The 21,378-nt window shown below is 63.4% G+C and overlaps 2 protein-coding genes, 1 long non-coding RNA gene and 1 other non-coding gene across 7 annotated transcripts; 1 reads left to right on the plus strand and 3 right to left on the minus strand.

Moving 5' to 3' along the window:
* Positions 1–83: 83 nt before the first annotated feature.
* On the minus strand, positions 84–12,261 carry ESPL1 (extra spindle pole bodies like 1, separase). Its single transcript, XM_040654937.2, is given in 42 exon segments — positions 84–413; positions 751–915; positions 1,047–1,130; positions 1,222–1,334; positions 1,450–1,554; positions 1,645–1,677; positions 1,679–1,816; positions 1,893–2,048; positions 2,525–2,647; positions 2,721–2,848; positions 2,941–3,077; positions 3,079–3,135; positions 3,242–3,387; positions 3,389–3,456; positions 3,870–3,965; positions 4,077–4,272; positions 4,362–4,460; positions 4,538–4,871; positions 5,334–5,731; positions 5,733–5,866; positions 5,977–6,086; positions 6,311–6,467; positions 6,558–6,686; positions 6,855–6,885; positions 6,887–6,991; positions 6,993–7,028; positions 7,201–7,324; positions 7,417–7,547; positions 7,634–7,717; positions 7,719–7,754; positions 7,756–7,775; positions 8,058–8,202; positions 8,310–8,454; positions 8,672–8,914; positions 9,189–9,382; positions 9,540–9,676; positions 9,886–10,006; positions 10,126–10,230; positions 10,327–10,797; positions 10,800–11,357; positions 11,457–11,544; positions 12,229–12,261. Coding segments are annotated over 41 exon segments (6,078 nt in total). The 5' UTR covers positions 11,538–11,544; positions 12,229–12,261; the 3' UTR covers positions 84–208.
* A 1,842-nt stretch (positions 12,262–14,103) lies between these two features.
* On the plus strand, positions 14,104–17,568 carry IGBP1L. Its single transcript, XR_006932291.1, has 10 exons — positions 14,104–14,319; positions 14,395–14,522; positions 14,607–14,716; positions 14,790–14,968; positions 15,346–15,583; positions 15,665–15,946; positions 16,014–16,226; positions 16,290–16,811; positions 16,988–17,235; positions 17,402–17,568. It is a non-coding gene; the product is annotated as an interferon-induced guanylate-binding protein 1-like (long non-coding RNA).
* On the minus strand, positions 17,560–21,351 carry CSAD (cysteine acid decarboxylase). Of its 4 annotated transcripts, none has more exons than XM_025145489.3 (15): positions 21,303–21,351; positions 21,066–21,214; positions 20,863–20,989; positions 20,349–20,439; positions 20,169–20,275; positions 19,973–20,088; positions 19,817–19,896; positions 19,671–19,725; positions 19,451–19,567; positions 19,311–19,375; positions 19,141–19,222; positions 18,295–18,494; positions 18,168–18,219; positions 17,925–18,014; positions 17,560–17,845 (listed from the first exon to the last, which is right to left on the minus strand). In XM_025145489.3, exons 1-15 carry the CDS (start codon positions 21,343–21,345, stop codon positions 17,672–17,674), a joined length of 1,548 nt encoding a protein of 515 aa, XP_025001257.3. In that variant the 5' UTR covers positions 21,346–21,351; the 3' UTR covers positions 17,560–17,671. The 4 variants fall into 4 exon arrangements, with proteins under 4 accessions (XP_025001257.3, XP_025001259.2, XP_025001258.2 ...); XM_025145491.3 differs by having other exon boundaries at positions 21,293–21,351; XM_025145490.3 differs by lacking the exon at positions 19,451–19,567.
* On the minus strand, positions 20,275–20,339 carry MIR12287 (microRNA mir-12287). The gene has a single exon (NR_162059.1). It is a non-coding gene; the product is annotated as a microRNA mir-12287 (primary transcript).
* Positions 21,352–21,378: the final 27 nt, after the last annotated feature.

The following is a 21,378-nucleotide window of genomic DNA, read 5'->3' on the forward strand; positions in this document are numbered from 1 at the left end:
AACCCGTCGCACCCCCCAACAGGTGGGGGGGGAGAAGAATAGAGGACAGAAGAGAGGAAAAAAGCAAAGGGAGGAAGGCCCCATTCATGAGGAACGACTTTATTTACCTCTGACCATAAAAACACAGCAATTAAAAGAAATTACAACGAGACAAACGCAGCCCCGTGACTGTGTATGCAATGGGGGTGCAGCCCCCCCCCCCGCTGCGTCACTGCAGGGCCACAGGGAGCCCATAGGCCACGGGGGCGGCCCCGATGAGGTGCTGGAGGCGGGGGGCACGCCGGGCCTCGGCCATGTAGTGGAGAAGGGGGGCTCCGGGCCGAGGAGCCCCCAGCCAGGCACGCAGCAGTGCCTCAGCATAGCGGTCAATGTCGCGGTCGGTGACGTCCCACAGGTTGCCCAAGACGAGGGGGCTGCGGGGAGCACAGGGGTGGGAGGGGGGTTAGAATGGGCCTGGCCCCACTCTGACCCCAAAAGGGGGAGAAAAGGAGCTGCAAACATCTCATCTCACCGCAGCGGGCATTTTGTGCTTACTGCCTTGGGCAAAACAGCACAATTAAAGATTGAGTTATTGCCAATTAAAAAAACACCTCTCCTTCATCTACCTGCGACCCACAACGAGGACACATTGGGTTGGAAACGCTCCCGAGTTGAGAGAACGGGGAGGACATCTCTCAGACTTACGGCCACAGCAGCACTGAGTGGGATGGGGGCAGAGGGAGCCGCTGCCGACAGCGCCCTGCCACTCACCAGCCAGCCATGATGTACTTCAGCACAATGCCCGTACCCTCCAGGCTGCCACGCACGGCGAGGGCGGCGCTGCTGCAGCCGAAGAGCAGAGCGACAGCACGGCACTGCAGCTGGGAGATGGTCTGCCCGTCCAGCAGGCGGGCACCGGCTCCGTGTCCCGCGTAGCTGTGAGGGAACGCAGTGGGGTGAGCCAGGTGGAATGACAGCCAACCCAGCCCCACATCATACGCACAGCCCCATCCCAATGCAGACTTCCAGCACCCAACCCCACCCTCTGCCCCCCCCCCAGTGCTCACATGTAGAGATCGTGCTCCAGCAGCGCTGCCTGCATCTGCTCCTGGCTGGGGACTGATCCTGTCACCCCTCTCCAGCCTGGTTCACTGCAAGGCAGGAGGTGAGAAAGGTGGGAGAGTGAATGCCCCCCCCCCCCCCCCCCCTTCCCCTGCAGGAACCCCCTCCGGTTCCTCTCACCTCTCAAACCAGCTGCGGAAACACTCCTCAGTGCTCGAGAGGTTGTTCTGAGGGTTGAGGACATAGAAGGTCCTGCTGGGGTCAATGCCGCGGCACAGCACGGAGTTTGTCTGCTGCTCCAGGGAAGGAGAGGAGGGACAAAAAGGAGGGACAAAGAGGGAGAAGTCAGCCTCAGCCCAGCACTGGGGGTACTGAGCCCATGCAGATCTGGGTCCCCCCCCACCTCACCCTCTGTGTCAGGGTGTAGCTGAGGAGGAAGCGCAGGGATGGGAGCCGGGTGACGGGCAGGTCCCTCAGGCACGCCATGCTCTCCCAGGGCAGCTTCTGCAGGTGCTGCAGGAGGAGGAGGAGGAGGAGGAGGAAGGTGAGAGCAGCGCAGCAAGCAGCAGAGCCACGCAAGTAGTGGCAGCATTGGGATCTTACCTTATCCAGCACCAGGATGACGGAACCGCCCGGCTCCCGCTGTGCTGTTTTTCTGCTTGTCCAGAGCCTCCTGCAAGAGGAGCCGGGCTCTGCTGGGCTGAGCTGGGCACAGCCCCACGGCCAGGGCTTGCACATCAGCAGGGCTGAGGAGGGCAGCGGCGTTCAGCAGCACCTGCAGCAAGGGACAGGTGTGAGAGGGGATGGAAGCCCACCTCCCACCCCAACCCCGAACCCCGGGAGCTCCGCACCTTGAGTAGGGTCGGATCTTTGCCCCACCAGCCACACTGCTGCAGCTGAGCACATAAACGGGCAGCTTCCTCAGCCAGCAGGGGATCCTGGGCTGCAGGGAGCAGCGCTGCCTTCCAGCAACCCAGCACCTGCATTTCCAGCGTCTCAATGAGGTTCTGCAAGAGAAAACACGGAGTCATGGGCAGTCCGAGCCCCCTCGGGGTGTGGGCATGGGGTGTATTTTGCCTTTTGATGCTCACAGGGCTGAAGCAACCCTTCCTATAAAGAAATGTTGAGGGAGGTGGGATTGCTCAGCCTGGAGAAGAGAAGGCTGAAGGGAGACCTGAAGGCTCCAGGGAGACCTCACTACAACCCTTTCAGTATTTAATGGGAGATGATAAACAGGAGAGGAACAGCTTCTACCACAAGTAAATAGTCATAGAACAAGGGAGAGTCTCTTTCAAGTACAAGAATGGAGATTTAGGTTGGACGTGAGGAGGAAATTCTGTACCCAGAGGGCGGTGAGGCCCCGGCACTGCAGCCCGGGGAAGTGTGGGGCGGGTGGCAAGCAGCCCACTGCAGGGGTTGGGGGTGGGTGGGCGTTAAGGTCTCTTCCAACCCAACTGTACTGTGATTTTATGGTTCTGCCTGCCTTCATCCTCTGGTCCAGCTCGAAGCGGCACAGCCACCAGGCTCTCTTTTCAGTGTAGCCATTGGCATCCTTCTGCTCCTTCTGGATGGAGTCGAAGTCACTCAGCACTGAGCTCAGCGGGGTCTGGAAGAGGACAGGAGCTGTGATCTCACCCCTTGGCTCATCCCCACCGCTCCACACCCAGCCCTTCCCTCACCTTGGTGTGCGCAGTTGGGATGCGGACAGTGATGGGAGCGCTGCCCCTCTCCAACCGTGTCAGCAGCAGTGTGTCCCCCACGGAGGTGGGCTGGATGCTCACCAGGGTCAGCACGCACACAGTCACCCCTGAAAAAGTCACCCACAGACCTTCAGGTGAGCCCTGAGGGTTTCAGGCACCAGGCAGCACCCTCTGGGGCTCTGTTTGGATCGATCCTCACCAGCTGGGATCTGCTGCAGCTGCTCACTGAAGCTGGTGCACTCCTGGGGCTCCACACCCGTGGGGCTGAAGCTGAAGAGGTCCTGGAGCTCAGTGAGGTGGCAGGTGGTGTGAATGGTGTGAAGGAGCATCCTTATCCTGCAGGGTCAGCCCTTGGAGCTGCTCAGCCACATCTGCTGCTGCTTTCTTCTCCTTACTGCAAAGGCAACCAGGGAGGAACAGTCACCCCCAAAACACCCCTGCTTGCTGAGCCCCTTCCCAGGGATGCTCTGGGGATGATGGCAGGGAGCTGTGGGACCTACTGAAGCTTCTTGTGGATGATACTGAGCAGCTGATGGCGCGTGGTGACCGAGACAGACTCAGCCAGCAGGTAGGCAGTGGTGATGGGGTCCTGATCACCCGTGGCCAGAGCCAGGAGCTGACAGAGCTGGCTGTACAGCTGTGCCGGGTGGGCAGTGGCTGATGCAGCTGAAGGCAGATTTCAGGAGCCCGCAGGCAGTGTCCAGCAAGGAGGCGTCTGGAAGGGACAGAGCAGCAGATCTGGGATCAGGCAGAGAAGCCCCACGGTGACCCTGGCATTCCCTGTGCTGTTTGCATAGAATCATTTCTGTTGGAAAAGACCTCTGAGGTCATTAAGTCCTGACTGTTAACCCAACACTGCCAAGCCCACCACTACACCACGTCCTTAAGTACCCCCAGCTACACATCCTAAAAATCCACAGGGATGGAAACTCAACAGCTTCCCTGGGCAGCTCGTTACAATCCTCCTCTGTTTTCCTCCCACGTGGCACTTTCACTGACACAGCACTCACCTCACAGCTCACCCTCAGCTCCCTGCTCCCAAAAGCTGACCCCGCAGCCCCGCGTTTGCTCACCATCCACAGCTGGCAGCACGTTGTGCAGGGGCGCTGAGGCACAGGGGCTCCGTACTGCCCAGCCTCTGCCGTGCCAGGACCTCTCCACCAACCTCCTGCCGCAGCCCCTCGAGCTCCATGTCCGCGCCCTCCAGCCTGCGTTGGATTCCACCTGTGGAATAAAACAAGACACTTGGTCCCCTTGCTGGGGCCAGCAGGGGGAATGTGCAGCTTGGGGTGAGGCGAAAGCTCCCAGCAATCCCATTTCCTTTCCCCAGCTCACCCTGGGCTTCATCCTCAGAGGCTTGGAGTAGCTCCAAGCTGACGTTGACCTGCTCCTCCACCTTTTCCTTCTCTTCGATGGCACACAGCAGCTCCCGTTCCTCATCCCCTTTCCAGCTCGGAGCCCTGCGTGCCTGCCCGCTCCTTCTTCTCGGTGCCCCCAGCTGTGCGTCCCCCGCCGGGGCCGGGTGCTGCTCCTACAGCCTCTGCCCACGGAGGAGGAGCTCAGCTGGGAGCCCCCCATCTCCAAGGACCGGGGGAGCAGAGCTCTCTTTGAGCAGCACACTGACTTCGGCGTCTTGCAGCCGGCAATGGGTGCTTTGCCAGCAATGGGGCTCAGCACTGATTTGAGACCCTCGGTGTCGCTGTCATCACTGAATGTCACCTGCAGGAGGGGGACAAAGGGGTGGCAGGGCTGCACCTGGCACCCGGGGCTACCTGGCCTCCTCCTGCCCCACTTACCGGCAGCCGGGATCTGGTTTTCCCACAGGCTTTGGGTGCTTTCAGGAGCTGTGACTTGCTGAGTGGTGGCGAGGCCTCGCTGAACACGGTGAAGGGAGCCCTGGGCCGTAGGGACATCGCAGCCCCCCGGGTGTATGTCTTGGCTAGAGGACAGGACGGCTTCTGGCACGGAGTGCAGGGCACTGCTGCCGGCCGGACCACAATGGGAGGCACCTTGCTGTCCGAGTCACCCAAAGCGAAGGCATCGTCGGTGTCTGTGCTCTTGGCTTGCTGCTTCTTCTTCCCTCTGGGTTTCCGTGCAGGGGATGCCACAGAGCCCTGTGCACGTGCTTTGCTGCAGGGGACGGGCATTGGGGCGTGTGGTGCAGGACTTTGTCACAGTCTGACCAACAGCAGCGGGCGGCTCTGTGTTGGAATCGGTCACGAGAAAGGCATCGTTGATATCTCCCACCGAGGGGGGCTTTGCTCTCTGGGTCTCCTTGGCTTTGGGTTTGAGCACAGGGGCTGCTGTGGTTGCCGCTTTGTTTTTAAGCCTCTTTAGTTGAGCTTTGTCCATCCTGGGCGCAGCCGCTGCTGCTTTGGGCTCGGTGGGGCTCAGTGGGGCTGGCTGCCAAGCCCAAGCAGAGGCAAAGACAGCGTCCACAGAGCCTCCTGTGCTTGGCGGCCAAGCGGCAAACAGCAGCCGTGGCTTTGGCAAGCAGCAGGCTGGCCTTGGAGACCCCCAGGCTGGGCAGGTGGAGGCTGCAGGATGCCAGGAAAGACAGACCGGCTTTCAGGTGCTCCTCCAGCTTCTCCTCAGGACAGAGACCAGTCCAGGCTGTGAAGGGCCAGTGCGGCATAGCCGGTGGCCACCAAATCATCTAACAGCCGCAGTGCAGGTGCCTCGTGACCACTGCCCAGCTTGTCCTGCAGCAGGACGGTGAAGCGAGGGCCCACGGTGCCGCAGCGCTGCAGGGTGGCCTGGATCAGCCCCAGCCCTTCGGCTGCACTGCCGGCCGCCAGCTCACCCCGCGCACAGCAGAGCAGCCAGCGGAGGCAGAGGGACGACAGGGTCAGGTCGGAGCAGAGGCAGCAGGGGCAGGCAGCGGGGTGGGCGAGGAAGGCGAGCCTCCTCTTCCTCTTGGGTTTCAGCTGTGGCGAGGAGCTGAGGTCATCTGCTTTCTCCAGGCCGCTCACCATGGCCACAAACTCCAGCTGCAGGGCCCTTCAGAAAGCCCTCATCTTCTCCCGGGAGCTCAGAGCCCTCATCCCGCTGCTTCCTGCCCTCTGGTTTGCCCTTCCTGGGCAAGATCTTCAGGGGGGCTCGCTGCTTCTCATCAGCCTCAAACTCTGCAGGCAGGGATGAGGGTGGTTTGGGAAGCTCCTACAGCAGCCCCAATTCACCTAAGCCCCAGAAGCAGCCCCCCCTCTCTTCGCCCAAGCCCGGAGCAGAGACTCACCGGTGCCGGACTCCAGGAGGAACAGAGCCTGCTGCAGGTTCCAGTGGCTCAGCTCCAGCTCACTCTGCTGCAGCTCCAGCTGAGCCTTCAGCACCAGGAAGGATGCACACCTGGGGAGGGAAAACAGCCCTCAGAGCCCCAAAAAGCCACTGCTCAATTCCCAGTGCTGTTCAGGTTTCAACTGGCAAGCTGAGCTCCTGGGATAACACGCCCCAGGACAAACATTAGAGGAGCCACTTGCTCCAGATCCGACTGAGAGGGGGCCAACCCCTCACCAAAGGACATCCCCCAGGCCCAGGGATGGACAGGGCTGTCCCCATCCACAGTCACTCACCATCGGACCGCCTGCAGTTTCACAGCCAGCTTGATGGCCTCCAAGCAGAAGGCTTTGGCTTTGCACATCACCTCCACCCCGCTGAGGAGGACCACCAGGTGCTCTGAGCAGCCCAGCAAGTCGGCCAGCACTTGCCACTTCTGCAGTACGTTGTCCCCTGACAGGAGGGACATGCTGGTGACAAAGCCGCTCCTCCCAGCGAGGCAAAAGGAGCACATGCATCCTTCCATGCCACCCATCCACTCACCACAATCTATGAACCGGATATCTGCTGCTGATTTGTGGGAGCCCAGCACGTTGCTGCCCATCAGGAGGAGGACGATGCCACGTAACAACCTGTGGGCTTCGCTCAGAGCTGTCTCAGGAGTCTTCCACCCTGCATGAGAGCAGCTGTGGGCATTGGCACCAATTACCTGGCACAAAACCCAGCTCTCCCTTCCCAGTCCCAAAGGGGTCGGAGGAACCTCTGAGCTCTGTGCTTGCCCAGGGTTTTGCCCACAGCACGGTGCTTCTGGGGAGCGTTTCCAGCACCTCGGAGGCTCACCCTGCGTGAAGATGTACTGCCTGAACTTCTGGCGAGAGGTGGCTGGGCGGCAGGCTCAGGTAGGTGGCGGTCAGCTGCAGGACTTGTGCTTGGAGCATGTACCAGACCTTGGCAGTCTTCTGCAGAGCCGGGATTCTGGAGCACCTCCAGCAAGAGGGCAGTGCCATCTTTAATCTGCAGGAGGCAGCAGAAGGAGAAAGTCACTATTTGCAGACCAGGGAGCCTCCATGGCTAAAGTGGGCTCAGGTCAGCAGCAAGAGGCATTGACTGCCAGGCAGAACCGCCGAGGTCTCTTCTTGCCTCCCAGCACTGCAGCTGAGACAAAAGGGCTTTCAGGGAGACTCACGCGGTGGCTGGCGCAGTACAGCTGGCTGCGGAGCACGAGGCAGGTCTGCTGCAGCAGCAGGTAGGAGTCGCTGCCCCCGTCTGTTCTCTGCAAGCAGGACTCTGCCTCTTCCAGGAAGAGCTGGAAGCCAAGGGGTCAGTATGAGGGCTGGGCCTGCAGGACCAGCCCTAGCTGCCCCCCCCTGCCTCCCTCTCCTCCCCGTGGTGCTTGCCTTGGCATAGGCTGGGGCATTCCAGCTGGAGGAGCAGTTTGGTGACCTGGCAGAGAGCTCCGGCCGTGCCCAAATTGTCCCCAAGTGCGCTGCACAGGGCTCGCACCAGCAGGTAGCTTTCCATGGCTTGCAGAGGCTGGAGGCAGGAAAAACCCACAGTACAACCAGGGACAGTGCTGTTGTGCTGCTGACCTTGTGCCTCCACAGCCCCAGCAGCGTTACCTTGTCCATCAGCCTGTAGAGAGCTGCTGTAACACGAAGAGAGGCCGTGGTCTGCTCCACACTGCGCACAGCTGGGACTGCCCTGAGATGCCAGCAGCTGCTTCCATAGGGCTAAGGCATCAGTCCAGGCTCTTGGACTGAGCTGTGGGCACAGCACGGGGCTGAGCAGCTTCGCCACAGCACTGAAACCACCACCAGCACCACCACTGTGTGCAGGAAGAAGGCACTTCCAGCAATGCCACCACCTCCCAGAGGGCCCTTCCCTGCTCCACCATGGAGCATCTCCTAGCACGCTCCTCCCCGCCCACATCCCCCCCACCACCTCCCCTTCCTCAGGGGGTTAACCTCACTCCCAGCCCAAATCCAGGCACCCAGGAGGAGCCCTTCGTACAGCATGAGCGACCCAAACCCGCTGCGCTCTCACCCAATTCTGTCAGCAGGTTGAAGGAGATGCCGCTGTTCAGGAATGCATCCTCCTGCAGCCTGCTTTCATAGTTGAGGTCATTGGGCTCAAAGTCTTCCAGGCTCTTCTGTCCCAGAGCTTTGACTCTCTGCTCCCTTGCTATGCCCTGCAGCAAAGTTACAGGCAGCAATGACGCAGGTGAAGGGGCAATGCAGACCCCCCCCCTGCAAAACATGGGGACACATTTGGGCAGCCATGGGTGCCCCCGCACACCTCCTCCAGCTTGGACTCCAGGGTGCAGATGTAGAGCCAGAGCAGAGCCTGCGCCCGGTCATCGAGGAGCTGCTCCCGGTTCTCAGCACTCCGGGGCACCGAATCCAACAGCCGCAGTGCTTCGTGGACAGAATCCAACGCGGAGCTGCCAGGGAGGGGAGCTGAAACACTGCCTTCTGCCCCCAGAATGCATTCGTAAAAGGACACCCAACACCCAACCACCCCAAAGGCAGCGAGCACCACGGCAATGCTACTCCCACCCCTTACTACTCCAACCCCTTAAACCCCATCAAGGTCCCCCCAAAGCTCCTGAGGGGTTGTGCCCACAGGACAGAGCCACCCCGTACACCCATGGCACCCACCAGTCGGTTTGCTGGGCATAGTTGTGGTAGCAAAGGACCTGGGCCAGCTCCACCAAGCAGGCAGCGCGCTCATGCAGGCGGCCGCTGTCCTCGGAGCAGATCTCCAGCAGGTCGCAGAGCACGTTGTAGCGTTCCTGCCCCGTGTCGGCACGGATGCTCTTGTAAGCCTTCAGCTCGGCAAAGAGCACAGCCACCAAGGTGTCCGCGTCCAGGTGGTGAGCAGACAGTTCTTCCTTCAGGGTTCTGGGGGAACAGGGCTGTGTGGGGACGCGGTGCAGAGCTCCACAGTATCATTTTAACCGCAGAATCGCAGCACGGTTTGGGCTGGAGGGGACCTCACAGCCACACTGAGCCCTTCTTCCTTACAGCCCTGGTTTAACACTGAAAGGCCGCCCTCGGGTCTCCCCAGAGCCTTCTCCAGGCTGCACAGCCTCAGCTCCCGTGCTTTTAAAGGCCAAAGGAAGCGCAGCACAGCGCAGCCTCCCCGCACAGAGCGGCACGCCGGGCTGCTCCTCACCTCAGCCGTAAGTCCTCCGCTCCCTGCTTCACGCTGTCCATTTTCACTCGGGCCCAGAGGCCGATGGGCTCCGCCAGCAGCTCCCCAACGCGGCCCCGCAGCGACGTCAGCCACTGCACGCAGGACGCCAGCGCACTCTCCAGCAGGCCCAGCTTTTGGTAGCTTTCCACCTGCAGCCTGAAGCACCTGTGCAGCTGCAGGGAGAGCACGGAGAAGCTTCAGCGCCCTGCATGCCCGCCAAGCCCTGCAGCTGCTCCCCTTCCTGGGGTAAGGGGTTGGTCCCCCTCCTCTCCTTCGCTCCTATGGCACCAGGTTGCAGCTCAAACCCTTTGGCACCACGCAAGCGCTCACCTTTTCGGGAGGTATCTCTGGAAATCTGAAGGCATCTATTTGCTTCAGCCTCTGGCAGAAGAGCTCGGAGACGGAGCTGGCTTCCTTGTGAAGGTTCTGGCTGTAGAAGACGTATGCCAGCTTAAACGTGCACGATGCTGTTGAGGGGAAAATTGAATACTGAAGGTGTGTTGGGAAGGGACTATCCCACTCGCACCCCCCCAGCCACGCACACTGGGAGGCAGAGGGACCCTCCCCCCTCAGTGCTCCCCAGCACACAAGCAAGGGAAGACGTTGAGCTGTGTGTGACCACATTTGCCCCCAACTTGTGCCAGGGAAGCAGGCTTGGTGCCGTGAGGACGCTGACCGGTAATGTCGAGGTACTTGGCTTGCTCCCTCTGGGGAAGTCCCTCCAGAGCCTCCAGCATCTGCATCACGGTGTCCTGGCAGCCCAATGTCAGCCGTTCCTGCCCTGACCACCCGGCCACCTGCGAGGGATGCAGTCAGAGGGATGGGGTTCCCATGGAGAGCCCCTCGGGGACTGAGGGCGCATCCCCAGGGCAGCTCCAGCAGCCCCATTAGATGCTGCCCCCGCCACCAGCAGTACCTGGGAGGAGCGGAAGGTGTCACAGGCCACGCTGGTGAAGAGCTGGAGGCTGTGGTACAGCAGCTGCTTCAGCACGAGCCGCTGCTTCACGCCGTCAGGAGGCGCCTGAGGGAGGAAGGAGGAAGGAGAAAATCAACTGCACGGCCACAACAGCAGTGGGACCAGTGGGGAGGGGGACACAGCTGCCAGGAGCAGACCTACCACGCGCAGCAGCAGGCCGAGGACACGGCAGTGCCCCCGCACAAAGGCGCAGAGCTGGAGCACGTTGTCCCGAGGCATCGGCTGCTGCTGGCTGCTCCTGGCACGCTGGTGGAGGGACGCGGTGATGAACTGGCAGCCCTCGGCCAGCACCCTGAGGAAGCGCCCCGAGGCCTTCGCTGCGCCGCCCAGCGCTGCCGCCGCCTGCGCCAGGGCCGGCCCTGCTGAGCCCCCGTTCGGGGCCAGCGCCCGGCTCAGCTGCACGCCGGCCTCCAGCAGGGCCAGGGCCTCGCCGAACGCCTCGGAGCCCCCCACGAATCCTCGCGCATCCCTCACCACCGCCTCCGCCTCCCCGTGGCAGCCGCTCTGGCAGAGCTGCCGGCACTGCTCCAACGCCAGCTCCAAGAAGCAGAGGGCCTGGGGCAGGGAGGGGGGCCGCGCCGCGCCCTCGCGCAGGGAGGTCAGGATACCCCTCAGCTCCCGGCCAAAGCAAGCCGAGGATGGAGCGTGGTGGGCTTTGGAGAGAGTGGCGGCCAACACCGCCTGCCGGGCGGTCTGCGAGGTGAAGAAGGGCGGCTCCAGGGGCAGCACAGGCCCCCTCCTCGTCCTCCAGCAGCAGCAGGAAGCGCAGGGCCTGCAGGCGGTCCCCCAGCGACCCCGCGGCGCCCCACAGCGCTGCAGAAGCTGCTATGGACAACAGCACTGAAGTCGGCGGACGGCGCGTGGCTCTGCTGGTGGGCGCAGAGCTGAGCGTGGAGGAGCTCCGCCGCCCGCCTGCAGGCACTGCGATGGCCGCGGGCAGCCGCGTTCTTCAGCAGGTAGTAGAGGATCTTCTCCAGGTAGAGAGGGCTCGGCGGGGCGGTGGCGGCGGTGACGAAGCCCCTGCAGGCCGCCTCGGCCAACGCCAGCACCGCGTCGGTGTGCGTGAGGCCGCAGCCGGGCTCCGCCAGGCGCTGCACGCAGGCCCGCAGGACGCGGTCGCACACCGTGCTCTGCACACTGCCCGGCACCACCGTGCTGCTGGAGAGGCATTGCTGTACAGGGGGTGGAGAAAGGGCACCGGTGTCTGACTGGGGGCCACTCAGCAAAGAGGTGGGACCCCCCCCCCTGACTCCCCCCTTCCCTCAGCTCACCAACAGCTCCCTGAGCAGCTCCTCTGTGCCCTCCGGGCTGGCGGTGCGGGACACAAAGTCGGTGCCTTTGAGGCGATTCATGGCAGCGCTGGGGGTGCAGAGGGTGGGGTGAGGTGGGCTGGAAGGGGGGGGGGGGGGCACAAACGCCCCACTGCGTGCAACCCCCCCCCAGACTGACCTCCCATTCCCCCACCACTCGAGGGTGACCCTCTCAGTGCTCTCCGGGACCCCCTGAGCCCCATTCTCCCCCCTCTCCCACCCCCCTCAGAGCTCACAACCGCCCCACTTCCCACCGCTCCACTGCTCCCAGCACTCCACACTCCCCTCCAATGCTCACAGCCCATCCCCCCCCCCCCGATGGCCCTCAGGTATTCGACTCCCCCTCCCACCCCAAAAAGCCGTTCCTTAGGCTGCTCGTGCATTCCGCCCCACCACACCTCAGTCCTCCCTGCAGGGTCTCCCGCCCCCCCCAGGTTTACCGACCCCCCCAGCCCCAATCCTCAGCCTCCCCAAGGACTGAACCCCCCTCTGTGCCCCTCAGCTCTCCCTTTCAAGGACTGCAGCCCCATCCCCAGCCGCACTCCTACGCCATCCCGGACCCTGAAGCCTCTCAGATTCCCACTGCCCCGCCCCGTAGCCCGCTTCAACCCCCCCCCCCACACACACCCGGTCCCTCCAACTCCTCCTTCCCAGCCCCCAGTGCCTGCAGTGCCCCTCCATCCCTTCACTCCCCACCAGCAGGCCCCGCAGAGACCCCCCCGCCCGGACTCACCCCAGCCCCGCCGCCACCGCCTCCAACTGAGCTCCAGCCCCGCCACGCGCCCCGTTCAAATCTCTCCCGCAGCCAATCAGCGCGCAGCGCCCCGCGCGGGGCACGCCGGGAGTTGTAGTCCTGAGCTCCGCTCCGCGCCGGGAAAGCGGACCCAGGAAAGGGGGTCGGGCACGACCCGGAACGCGGCGCTGTGCGCGAGCGTCGGGAGAACGCTTCGTTATGGCCCGGAAAAGTTAAACGGGATCGGGAAGGAAAACGTGCGGGGACGCGCGGGCTGAGGCTGCGCCCCACGGAGCGGAACGGCGCTCCGTCCTCTGCCCTGCGCCGCGCGTCCTTGGCGTGGAGTGATAGGAGCTCAGCAGCAGCCGGAACAGCTGCGGGATATCAGCGTTATCCCATAGCGCAGCGGCCGTGGGAAGGACGGGGCTCCGTCACAGCCGCTCCTCTGAGCTGCGCCGCCCGCGCTCACAGTGGCACCGCTCGTTTATCTGTGTGCCGCTCCGGGCGCTGTGTGCCCCACCGCAAAGCGGAGGTGGAACCGCCCGTTTCTTTCCGCAGACGCTGCCACAGAGAGCACAACGAGGTGACCTCAGAATCCTCGGCGGCCCAATGCCGTTTTTCAGCTCTGCGTTTCCATCGGCCGTGGATCGGAGCGCGCAGAGCCGCCCCGCAGCGGCAGTGACGGCAGCGTTGCTCAGCGCTGCCCTCGCAGTCTGTCTGATGGAAAGAAGCAGCCGCACAAAATGCCCTGATAAGACGTCCTTATCAGCACGCACTGCTGTATGGTATGCTTGCAGCACCGCGGGAGCCTCTCGACGCTGTGGATGGTGGCTGTGTTGCAGCGCAGTGGATGGGGAGGCACATTGCCCCATTGTTCTGCTTTAGCAAAGCAAAAGAAACGCAACATCAGAAAACCCGCACTGATTTTGTGGATCCTGAGCGTTTCTGGCACTGCTGAGTTTCTTCGAATCGGTTCCTTCGTTTCTCACTTTGCATCGGCCCAGGCGGGCGGGTGGCAGACGGCTCCACGCCCGGAGCACCCGGCGGGGCGGGGCGGGGCGGGGCGGTCGGGCAGTGCTGCCGGGATGGGCGCCGCGCTCCCCGCACTGCCGGCTGCGGGACGTCTCTGCTGTGACTGCGGAGCTCCGAACCTCCGCTCAGCCGCGACGCGGCGGTCAGAGTTGGTGCCACCCGCGGACCAATCGCCGCGCGCCTTTCACCCGCGACGCGCGGTGCGTCCAATGGGAGGCGGTGCTGCTCTTCCCTTCCCCCCTCCCGGAGCCAATCAGCAGCGAGCTGCTGGGCGGTGGGCGGGGCCGCGGAACCGAAAGCAAAACCAAAACGCGGCCGCGAGGGCGGCACGCGGCGCAGTGACAGCAGCGCGACGCGGCGTCACCGTCAGCTCACCGCGACACCGCCCCACAGCGCAGCGCCACCGCCCCACAGCGCAGTGCCACTGTGCCCCACGGCAGAATCTCACCATCCCGACACGCAGTGACCCCACTGTGGCACAGCCCGGGGCTGTGCGCCGCGTCACGGTGTGTGTGCGGTGCTGTGGGCGCGCTGCGGCTGTTCCGTGGAGGTGCTGTGCTGCAGTCCCGCTGTGCTCCGGCTGCCCCACGGCGCGGTGCTGTGGGCCCAACCCCACTCCCTGTCCCCCCATGAGCAACGGGTGCTGTTCCTGCCCGGTGTGGCCAGCAAGGTGGCGGGCGCTGTCACCCCGCTGTGGCACACTGTCGCTCTTTCCCCTATCAGCGGTTCGTGCAGTATATCCACTGATAGAGCCCAGGCGTCGCTTTGGGGCAGCGCGGGGTTTTCTGGGAAAGCACAGGAAGCAGCGGCTGAGGGCGGGCCGGGGGGGCTGTTTCCTGCGCTGTTGCAGGCAGCAGGCAGAGCCATGGAGGCTTCGGTGCCCCCGATGTCGGCTCCGCTCTGCCTGGTGCACAACCAGGACTGCAGACTGTCCCTCAACCCCGCAGCGCTGGACTTTCTGTGCAGCTGTCACTCAGCCAGTGGTGGTGGTGACCATTGTTGGGCCTTTCAGAACCGGGAAGTCCTTCCTGATGAAGCGGCTGGTACAGAAGTGCACGGGTAAGCTGAAGGGGGAGGTGTTCCCCCCTTCTGGGAGAATTTGGGGGGGGATTTCTGATGGCGCTCTGCCCACAGGCTCCCTGCTGGGCAATGCAGTGCAGACGCAAACGAAGGGCATCTGGATGTGGTGTCTGCCCCACCCGTGCAAACCTGGTGTGGCACTGGTGCTGCTGGACACCGAGGGGCTGGGAGACCCCAGAAAGGTGGGTGTGTGTGTGGGGGGGGGGGTGGCTCCATACCTCCCACCATGCCCCCCCAGATCCCTCCTAACATGGCTGTGGGTGCAGGCTGACAGCTGCAACGATGCCTGGATCTTCACGTTGGCTCTGCTGCTCTCCAGCACCCTGGTGTACAACAGCATACACACCACTGGCCACAGGATGCTGGAATACCTGTGGTACGGGGATGGCTGGGAGGGTGGTGATGCGGTGACAGTGGCGATGTGCTGACAATGGCGACACGTCCAACAGGTTGCTGATGGATCTGCGCGTGCGTGTGCGAGCGCAGGCAGTTGACACTGAGCCAGCAGATGAGTTCGCCCGTGTCTTCCCTGGCTTTGTCTGGGTTGTGCGTGACTTCATGATGGAGAGCAGCGAGCAGCCCATCAGCGGGGATGAGTACCTGGAGCGTATACTGCGCCCACAGCTCTGTAAGGCGGCCACTGTGCATCCCCACCGGTCACTGTGTGTCCCTACGGGCAGTGGCACTGTGCTGATGTGCAGTGTCTGAGGCACAGGCTCAGATGTGAACGATCCAAATCCTTTATTGCAGATTCTAACCTCCCTTATATACATCTCCAAGCGCCCTCCTGTAACTTTCCATCCCCACAGCACATCAACAGAACGTTTAAGTCTCCTTCACATCCAGGCAATAACTGCCCGTGCAAATGCTCACCCCCTCAGAGCCACACGCTGCTTCTACTCGTGCTTCTTCTCCAGTCAGGGTCATCATCCCGTGGGGGTTATACGCCCTTGGAGACAGCCTTTAGTTCTCAGTGTCTTCTTCCACACCCCATCAAACCTGTAGGGCTCACGATGAGGAAGTACAACGAGCTGCAGCGCCGCTTGCGCAACTTCTTCCCCCACCACAAGCTGTTCACTGCTGGAGCAGCCGGTGGCTGACAGAGTCCTGGCGCAGATGGAGGTGCTGCGGGACGATCAGCTGCAGCCGCAATTCCGACAACAGGAGGAGGCCTTCTGCCAGCACATCTGGAAAGAGGCGCCAGTGAAGGTGCTGCTGAACAGCAGCCAGGTGACAGGCAGAGGTGAGCGGTGGTAGCACGAGGACGGGTGGCACGCGGGGGACGTGCGTGGGGTGACGTGTGTGGGCGGCTGTCACCTCTCAGTGCTAGCACGCCTGGCGGAGACTTACAGTGGCAGCCATCACCACCGGCTCCGTGCCCTGCGTGGAGAGCGCGCTCACGGTGGTGGTTGAAGCTGAGAACAGCACAGCGGTGGAGGCGGCCGTGGCCGAATACCGGCAGGGCATGGAGCAGGGCCTGGTGCTGCCCACGGCCTCGCACGATGCGCTGATGGCCGTGCACCGGGACTGGAAGCAACGCGCCGGAACCTTCTTCCTGTCCCACGCCTTTGCCAACACCAGGCAGTGTTACCAGGCACTGCTGATGGTACGTCACCATCACAGCGTGCGGCTGGGGGTGATTTCCGTGCACTGAGTGCTGCCTTTTGGCACAGGACAAGCTGGAGGCAGCAAAGGAGGAGTTCTGCCGGCGCAACGAGGAAGCGTCGGAGCAGCGGTGCTGCGCGGTGCTGCGGGAGCTGTGGGGGGACACGGAGCTCCGCATGAAGCGTGGGGACTACGTGGTGCCGGGGGGCATGCGGCTGTTCCAGGAGGACCTGAAGCGTGTGCTGGAGGAGTACGAGAGGAGGCCTGACAAGGGTGTCAAGGTGAGCCGGGGTAGGGGCAGTGGGTGTGGTGGCAATGGCTGTGCCTCATGGTGGTACCATCAGGCGGAGGCAGTGCTGAAGGAGTTCCTACGGGTGAAGGGACTGGAGATGATGGAGATGTGGCTAGATTGGGTGGACCAGCAGTGTAAGGCGGTGCTGGCTGAGGTGGCAGCCGCCACGCAGACGGTGGAGAAGAAGCTGGAGAAGCAGCTGGAGAAGCAGCTGGAGGAGCAGCTGGAGGAGCACCGACAGCAGCAGAGGGCGGAGTTGACCAAGATGAGAATGGTCAAGGAGAAGGTGGAGCAGCGGATCTGCATTTTGGAGAAGCAGCAGGAGGCAATGTTGGCTGAGGTGGCAGCAATCAAAAAGATGGTGGAGAAGCAGCTGGAGCAGCAGCAGGTGGTGTTGGCTGAGGTGACTGCAGCCAAGAAGGCGGTGGAGAAGCAGCAGGAGCAGCAGCAGGTGGCCCTGGCCGAGGTGACAGCCCTCCAAGAGGCAGCAGAGGCACAGCTGGAGGAGCGCTGGCAGCGGTGGGCGCAGCAGCTGCAGGAGGAGCAGAACCTCGTGCTGTCTCAGCGCCTGCAGGTGAGCGCAGTGACGGCGCTGTGCGGCGCTGTCGGAGCTCTCTGGTTGTACCGTGGGCTGCGGGGCGGTTTCATGCTGGCAGCAGCACGCTGTTGATGCACCACGGAGGGGCTGCGGGGCGGTGGCTGCGCCACGGAGGGGTTGTGTCGGTCCTGAGCCCACTCCTCATCCCACAGGAGCTCGAGGCACGGCTGCAGGAGGGCCGTGGGTGCGAGGCGGCAGCACTGCAGCAGATGCAGGAGGAGGACCAGACGGTGCCCTCCTGGCGCTCCACGCTCTTGAAATTCCTGGACAAAGTGGTTGTGCCAATCCTGATCAGATTGGTCAACAGCGTGGTGAACAACGCCGCCTAAATGGACTCCTGTAAGCCGTGGAGCGGCCCCCCACCCACTGCCGCCGCAATTAGCCCGGTGACACTGCTCAGGTGTTGTCATTGTGGGGGCAGCGTGGGGCGCTCTGGGCAAGCACAGATAGCAGCGGGGGGGGGGGGAGGGGGGCGGGTGAATTGGGCACGGCCATGACTGTGAAACAATTAAAACTGTGACAACAGTGACATGGTGATAATGGTGACACTCATTATGTGATAACAGCAGTGACACAGAAAGCACTGATGAAGACACCGAACGAGACCGGACCCAGCAGGACCCGAGGAGCACCACTTGCTGCAGGGCTCCTGCCAGTTTTGCTCCGTTTTTGCTGTTGGTGGCACTCGGATTGCCACCCGAGCACCCAGCACAGTAAAACCATATTTGTTTTACCCATCTCAGTGTTTATTGAGCTGCAGTGTGCAGCACGTGGGAGTGCCTTTGGTCCCCGGTGTCCCCACAGCGCTGGGGGGGGGGGAGGGGGGCAGGGGGACCCTATAAGTCACATCCGAGCCGCTCAATCTCATCCAGGAAGAAGTCGAGGTCGGCCCTGGTGACAGCGGGGCTGGTGACAATCTGCCGGAAGAAGTTGGGCCTGGTGCCATGGGGCTGGTAGCCCACCATCATGGAGCCCTCCTTCATCATCCTCTCCTTGATGGCGGGGGCCACCTGGGGGGGGACAGGCGCTGGGGGTCCGCGTGGGGACAGGCACTGGGCAGAAGGGGGGACCACCGGATCCCACCCTCACCTTCCCCAAACGCGGCCCAAAATCAGTGCAGCCCTGTTGGCCTCGCAGACTGGGGGGCACAAACCAGAAGCAGAGGTTGATGAATTCGGGCTGTGGAGAAAGAAGAGGGGGGAACGGCACTGGGGGCTCCATACTGGGATCCGCTGTGCACCCCCAAAGGGGCCCACGGGGTGATGCTCCCCGCTGCCACCCCCGTGCGGCTCACATCCCCCCTGTGGGGCACTGCAGCGCAACGCAGCGTACCTCCAACACCAGCTGGAAGCCGTCCCGTCTCTTCATCTCCGCGGCCAAGTAGCTGGGGACGGAGAGGAGTGTGAGCACCGGGCAGCGGCACCTGGTGGTGGCACTCGGCGGCGGCTGCTGCGCTCACCTGGTGCAGGCGAAGGCCCTGTCCACGCGCTGCTCCAGCCCTTCGCTTCCCACCGCCTTCCAGAGCAGCCAGAGCTTGAGGCAGTCGACGCGGCGGCCGCACTGCACCGTCTTGTCCCCGGTGTCGAACATCACGTCGTAGAATTTGTCGGGCTGGAAGAGGTACGCGGCGCCTGCCCCGTGGCAACGCTGCAGCAGCCCCTGTGGGAGACGGGGGGGGTCAAAGTGTGGCTGTGGGGGGTCCCCAGGGGTCCCAGTGGGGCCTCAAAGGGATGCAAGGGGTTCCCAGGGGGTCCTGGTGGGGTGCAGGGAATGACAGGGGATCCCGGAGGATCTTAGGGCATCCCAGGGGCTCCGTGTGGGTCTTGTTGGGGTCCTGGAAGGGGCCGAGGGGTTCCAAGGGGGTCTTGGTGAGTACCAAGGGTTCCCAGTTGGGTTCTGAGGGCCTTCAAGGAGTGCCAGGGTGTCCCAGGGGCGTCCCATTGGGGTCTAGAGAGGGGATCTGATGAATTCCTGTTGGGGTCCTGAGGGGGGCTGCAGGGCATAACAGGGTGGTGCCAAAGGGGCCAGGGGGTCCCAATGGGCTCCAAAAGGCTCCTGTTGGGGTCCGAAGGGGATCCTGGTGGCATTCTGGGAAGGTTAGAAATGGCCCCAGGAAGTTAACAGTGGGTTCTGAGGCATCTCAGGGCATCCCAAGAAGTTCCGAGTGGGTTCCAGAGGGTTCCAAGGGGGTTTCTGTAGGGTCTGAGGGACTAGAGAAGGTTCCAGGGGGTTCCCAGTGGGGTCCTGAGGAGTCCCAAGGGTCAGAGGGGGGTCCCGGTGGGATCCCAGCAGTCATGGGACTCACGGAGTCATCTCGGAGCAGGAAGGCCGAGCACTGCAGCCCCACTGTCAGCATCTTGTGGGGGTTCCAGGCCACCGAGTCGGCCCTACAGCAAGGAGAGGGTTGGGGGGCTCCAAGGGATGCGGTTCTGTGTCCCCAGAACCCCAGAACCTCCTGCACCCATTTGCTGGTACCTCTCGATGCCGGCAAGGAGCTGCCGATGCTTCCTGGAAAGCAGTGCGCTCCCACCCCAGGCGGCCTATGGGGCAGAGCAGGGTGGGTGCAGGGAAGCGGGGCTGGGGGTGCACAGCAGGGCCCCCCCCTGGGCACTCACATCCACGTGCAGCCAGAGGCCGTGGCGCTGGCACACGTCCGCCACCGGGCCCAACGGGTCAAAGGCACCCAGCACGGTGGTGCCAGAGGTGGCACTGACAAAGAATGGCACGGCACCCTGGGGACGGGACCGTGTGTGGGAACGGGGGACATCAGTCAGGGTCGGGGGACAGCGCATGGGGACGGGGCTCCCCTGGCAGTCATCCCTGCCCCGGCCTCACCTCACTTTTCACCCTCTCGATCTCCTTCTCCAGCTCCTCAGGGATCATCTTCCCCCTGAAGGACGCAGCGGGACTGGGGTCAGCAGCAGGGCCGGGGGTCCCAGCGCGATCCCAGCATTAACCTGGTGTGATCCCAGCACTCCCACCTCTCGTCTGCACGCACCAGGACGACGTTGTCGGTGCCGATGCCGAGGAAGGCGGCTCCTTTCTGGATGGAGTAGTGGCACTGTGGGGACAGCAGGCAGGGGGCTCAGGGTGCTGCTCCCACTGCCACCCCCACCCGTGACCATCACTGTGCCCACCTCCTCTGAGGCAAAGAGCACCAGGCGTGGCAGCGCCCGGCTGCCCTGCTGACGGCTCTCAGGGAAGCGCTGGAAGCGGGCCACGTTCATGGCGTACATGTTGGAGATGGAGCCCCCTACCCGGGCACAAGGTCAGCAGCACTGGCACCGAGGACATGCCTTGTGCTGGGGGTCCCACAGCAGTCCCCCCCCTCACCGGGGCAGAAGATGCCATCGCCACTGTTCCAGCCCACCAGCTCTCGCAGCTTGGCCAGCACCACCTCCTCCATCAGCACAAACACCGGGGCGATCTCATAGGTGTACCTGGGGGCACAGTGGGGGGGAGTGAAGACACCCCTTGGACTTAAGCCCCCCACCTGCACCCCCAGGCACGTACTGGCTGGTGTTGAGGGTCTCGGTGAGCAGGCGTCCTGCCAGCGCGTGGTGATCCAGGCCCGAGAAGAGCTGATTGAAGAAGCGGGGGTGGCCTGGAGGGGAGGGAGGGAGGTTGACAGGAGCGTCAGTTGGTGGAGGGGCTGAGAGACACCATGCCAGTGGTGATGGTGACACAGTCCCAACAGGGCCCTGAGGACACAGCTGCCAGAGGAAAAAGATGACCTGGGAGGGAGACAGCCAGTGCTGTGTGGGTAGCAGGGACACTGAGTGGGGCAGCTGGGACCTATCGGGGTGGCAGGGACACGAATGGCACTGTTGGGACCCAGCTGGGTGTCAGAGACACGAGTGGGGCAGCTGGGACCCGCGGGGGTGGCAGGGACTCAAGTAGAGCTGTTGGGAGCTGTGTGGATGGTGGGGACGTGAGTGGAGCTGTTGTGACCTTTGGGCGTGGGGGGACGTGGCCAGGGCTTTTGGATCTGAGATCTCGGGATCGGGGGGGGGGCATCGGCGCTCACAGGTCTTCACGCTGTAGCGGATGATGTCCCGGCAGCGCTCCAGCAGGCGGCCCGCCGGCTCCCCGTGGCTCCGCAGCTCCAGGTCCAGCAGCTCCCGCAGCTCGTGGGGTTCCTTCCACTCGCAGACCTGCGGGCAGCACCCGGCCCTCAGCCCCCACCCTGAGAGCCCCCCCATCCCCCACCCCCTCCCCCACGCTCCCCACCTTCTGAGCCACGTCCGTGCCCTTCCTGACCGCCTCCTCCAGCAGCACCTGGAAGGCCGCACGCAGGAACTCCTCCCCGGCCGCCCCGTCCACCGCCGGCCGCTCCAGGTCGCTCTGCTCCGCCATCACGGCCCGGCCCCGCTCACCCCCTGCGCCGGGACGGGGTCACCTCAGCGCACCCCTCTCCCTGGGGTCGAAGCCCCCACCCGTCCCTTTGCCCCTCTCACCCAAACCCACGCGGCGATCTCTGCCGCTGCCCAGCGGTGCGCTCAGCGCACATCGGGACAAAGTCCGCAGCACCGCCGGCAAAGGG

This window comes from Gallus gallus, chromosome 34 (genome assembly GCF_016699485.2).
Source record: "Gallus gallus isolate bGalGal1 chromosome 34, bGalGal1.mat.broiler.GRCg7b, whole genome shotgun sequence".
In the NCBI taxonomy this organism is placed as follows: Eukaryota; Metazoa; Chordata; class Aves; order Galliformes; family Phasianidae; genus Gallus; species Gallus gallus.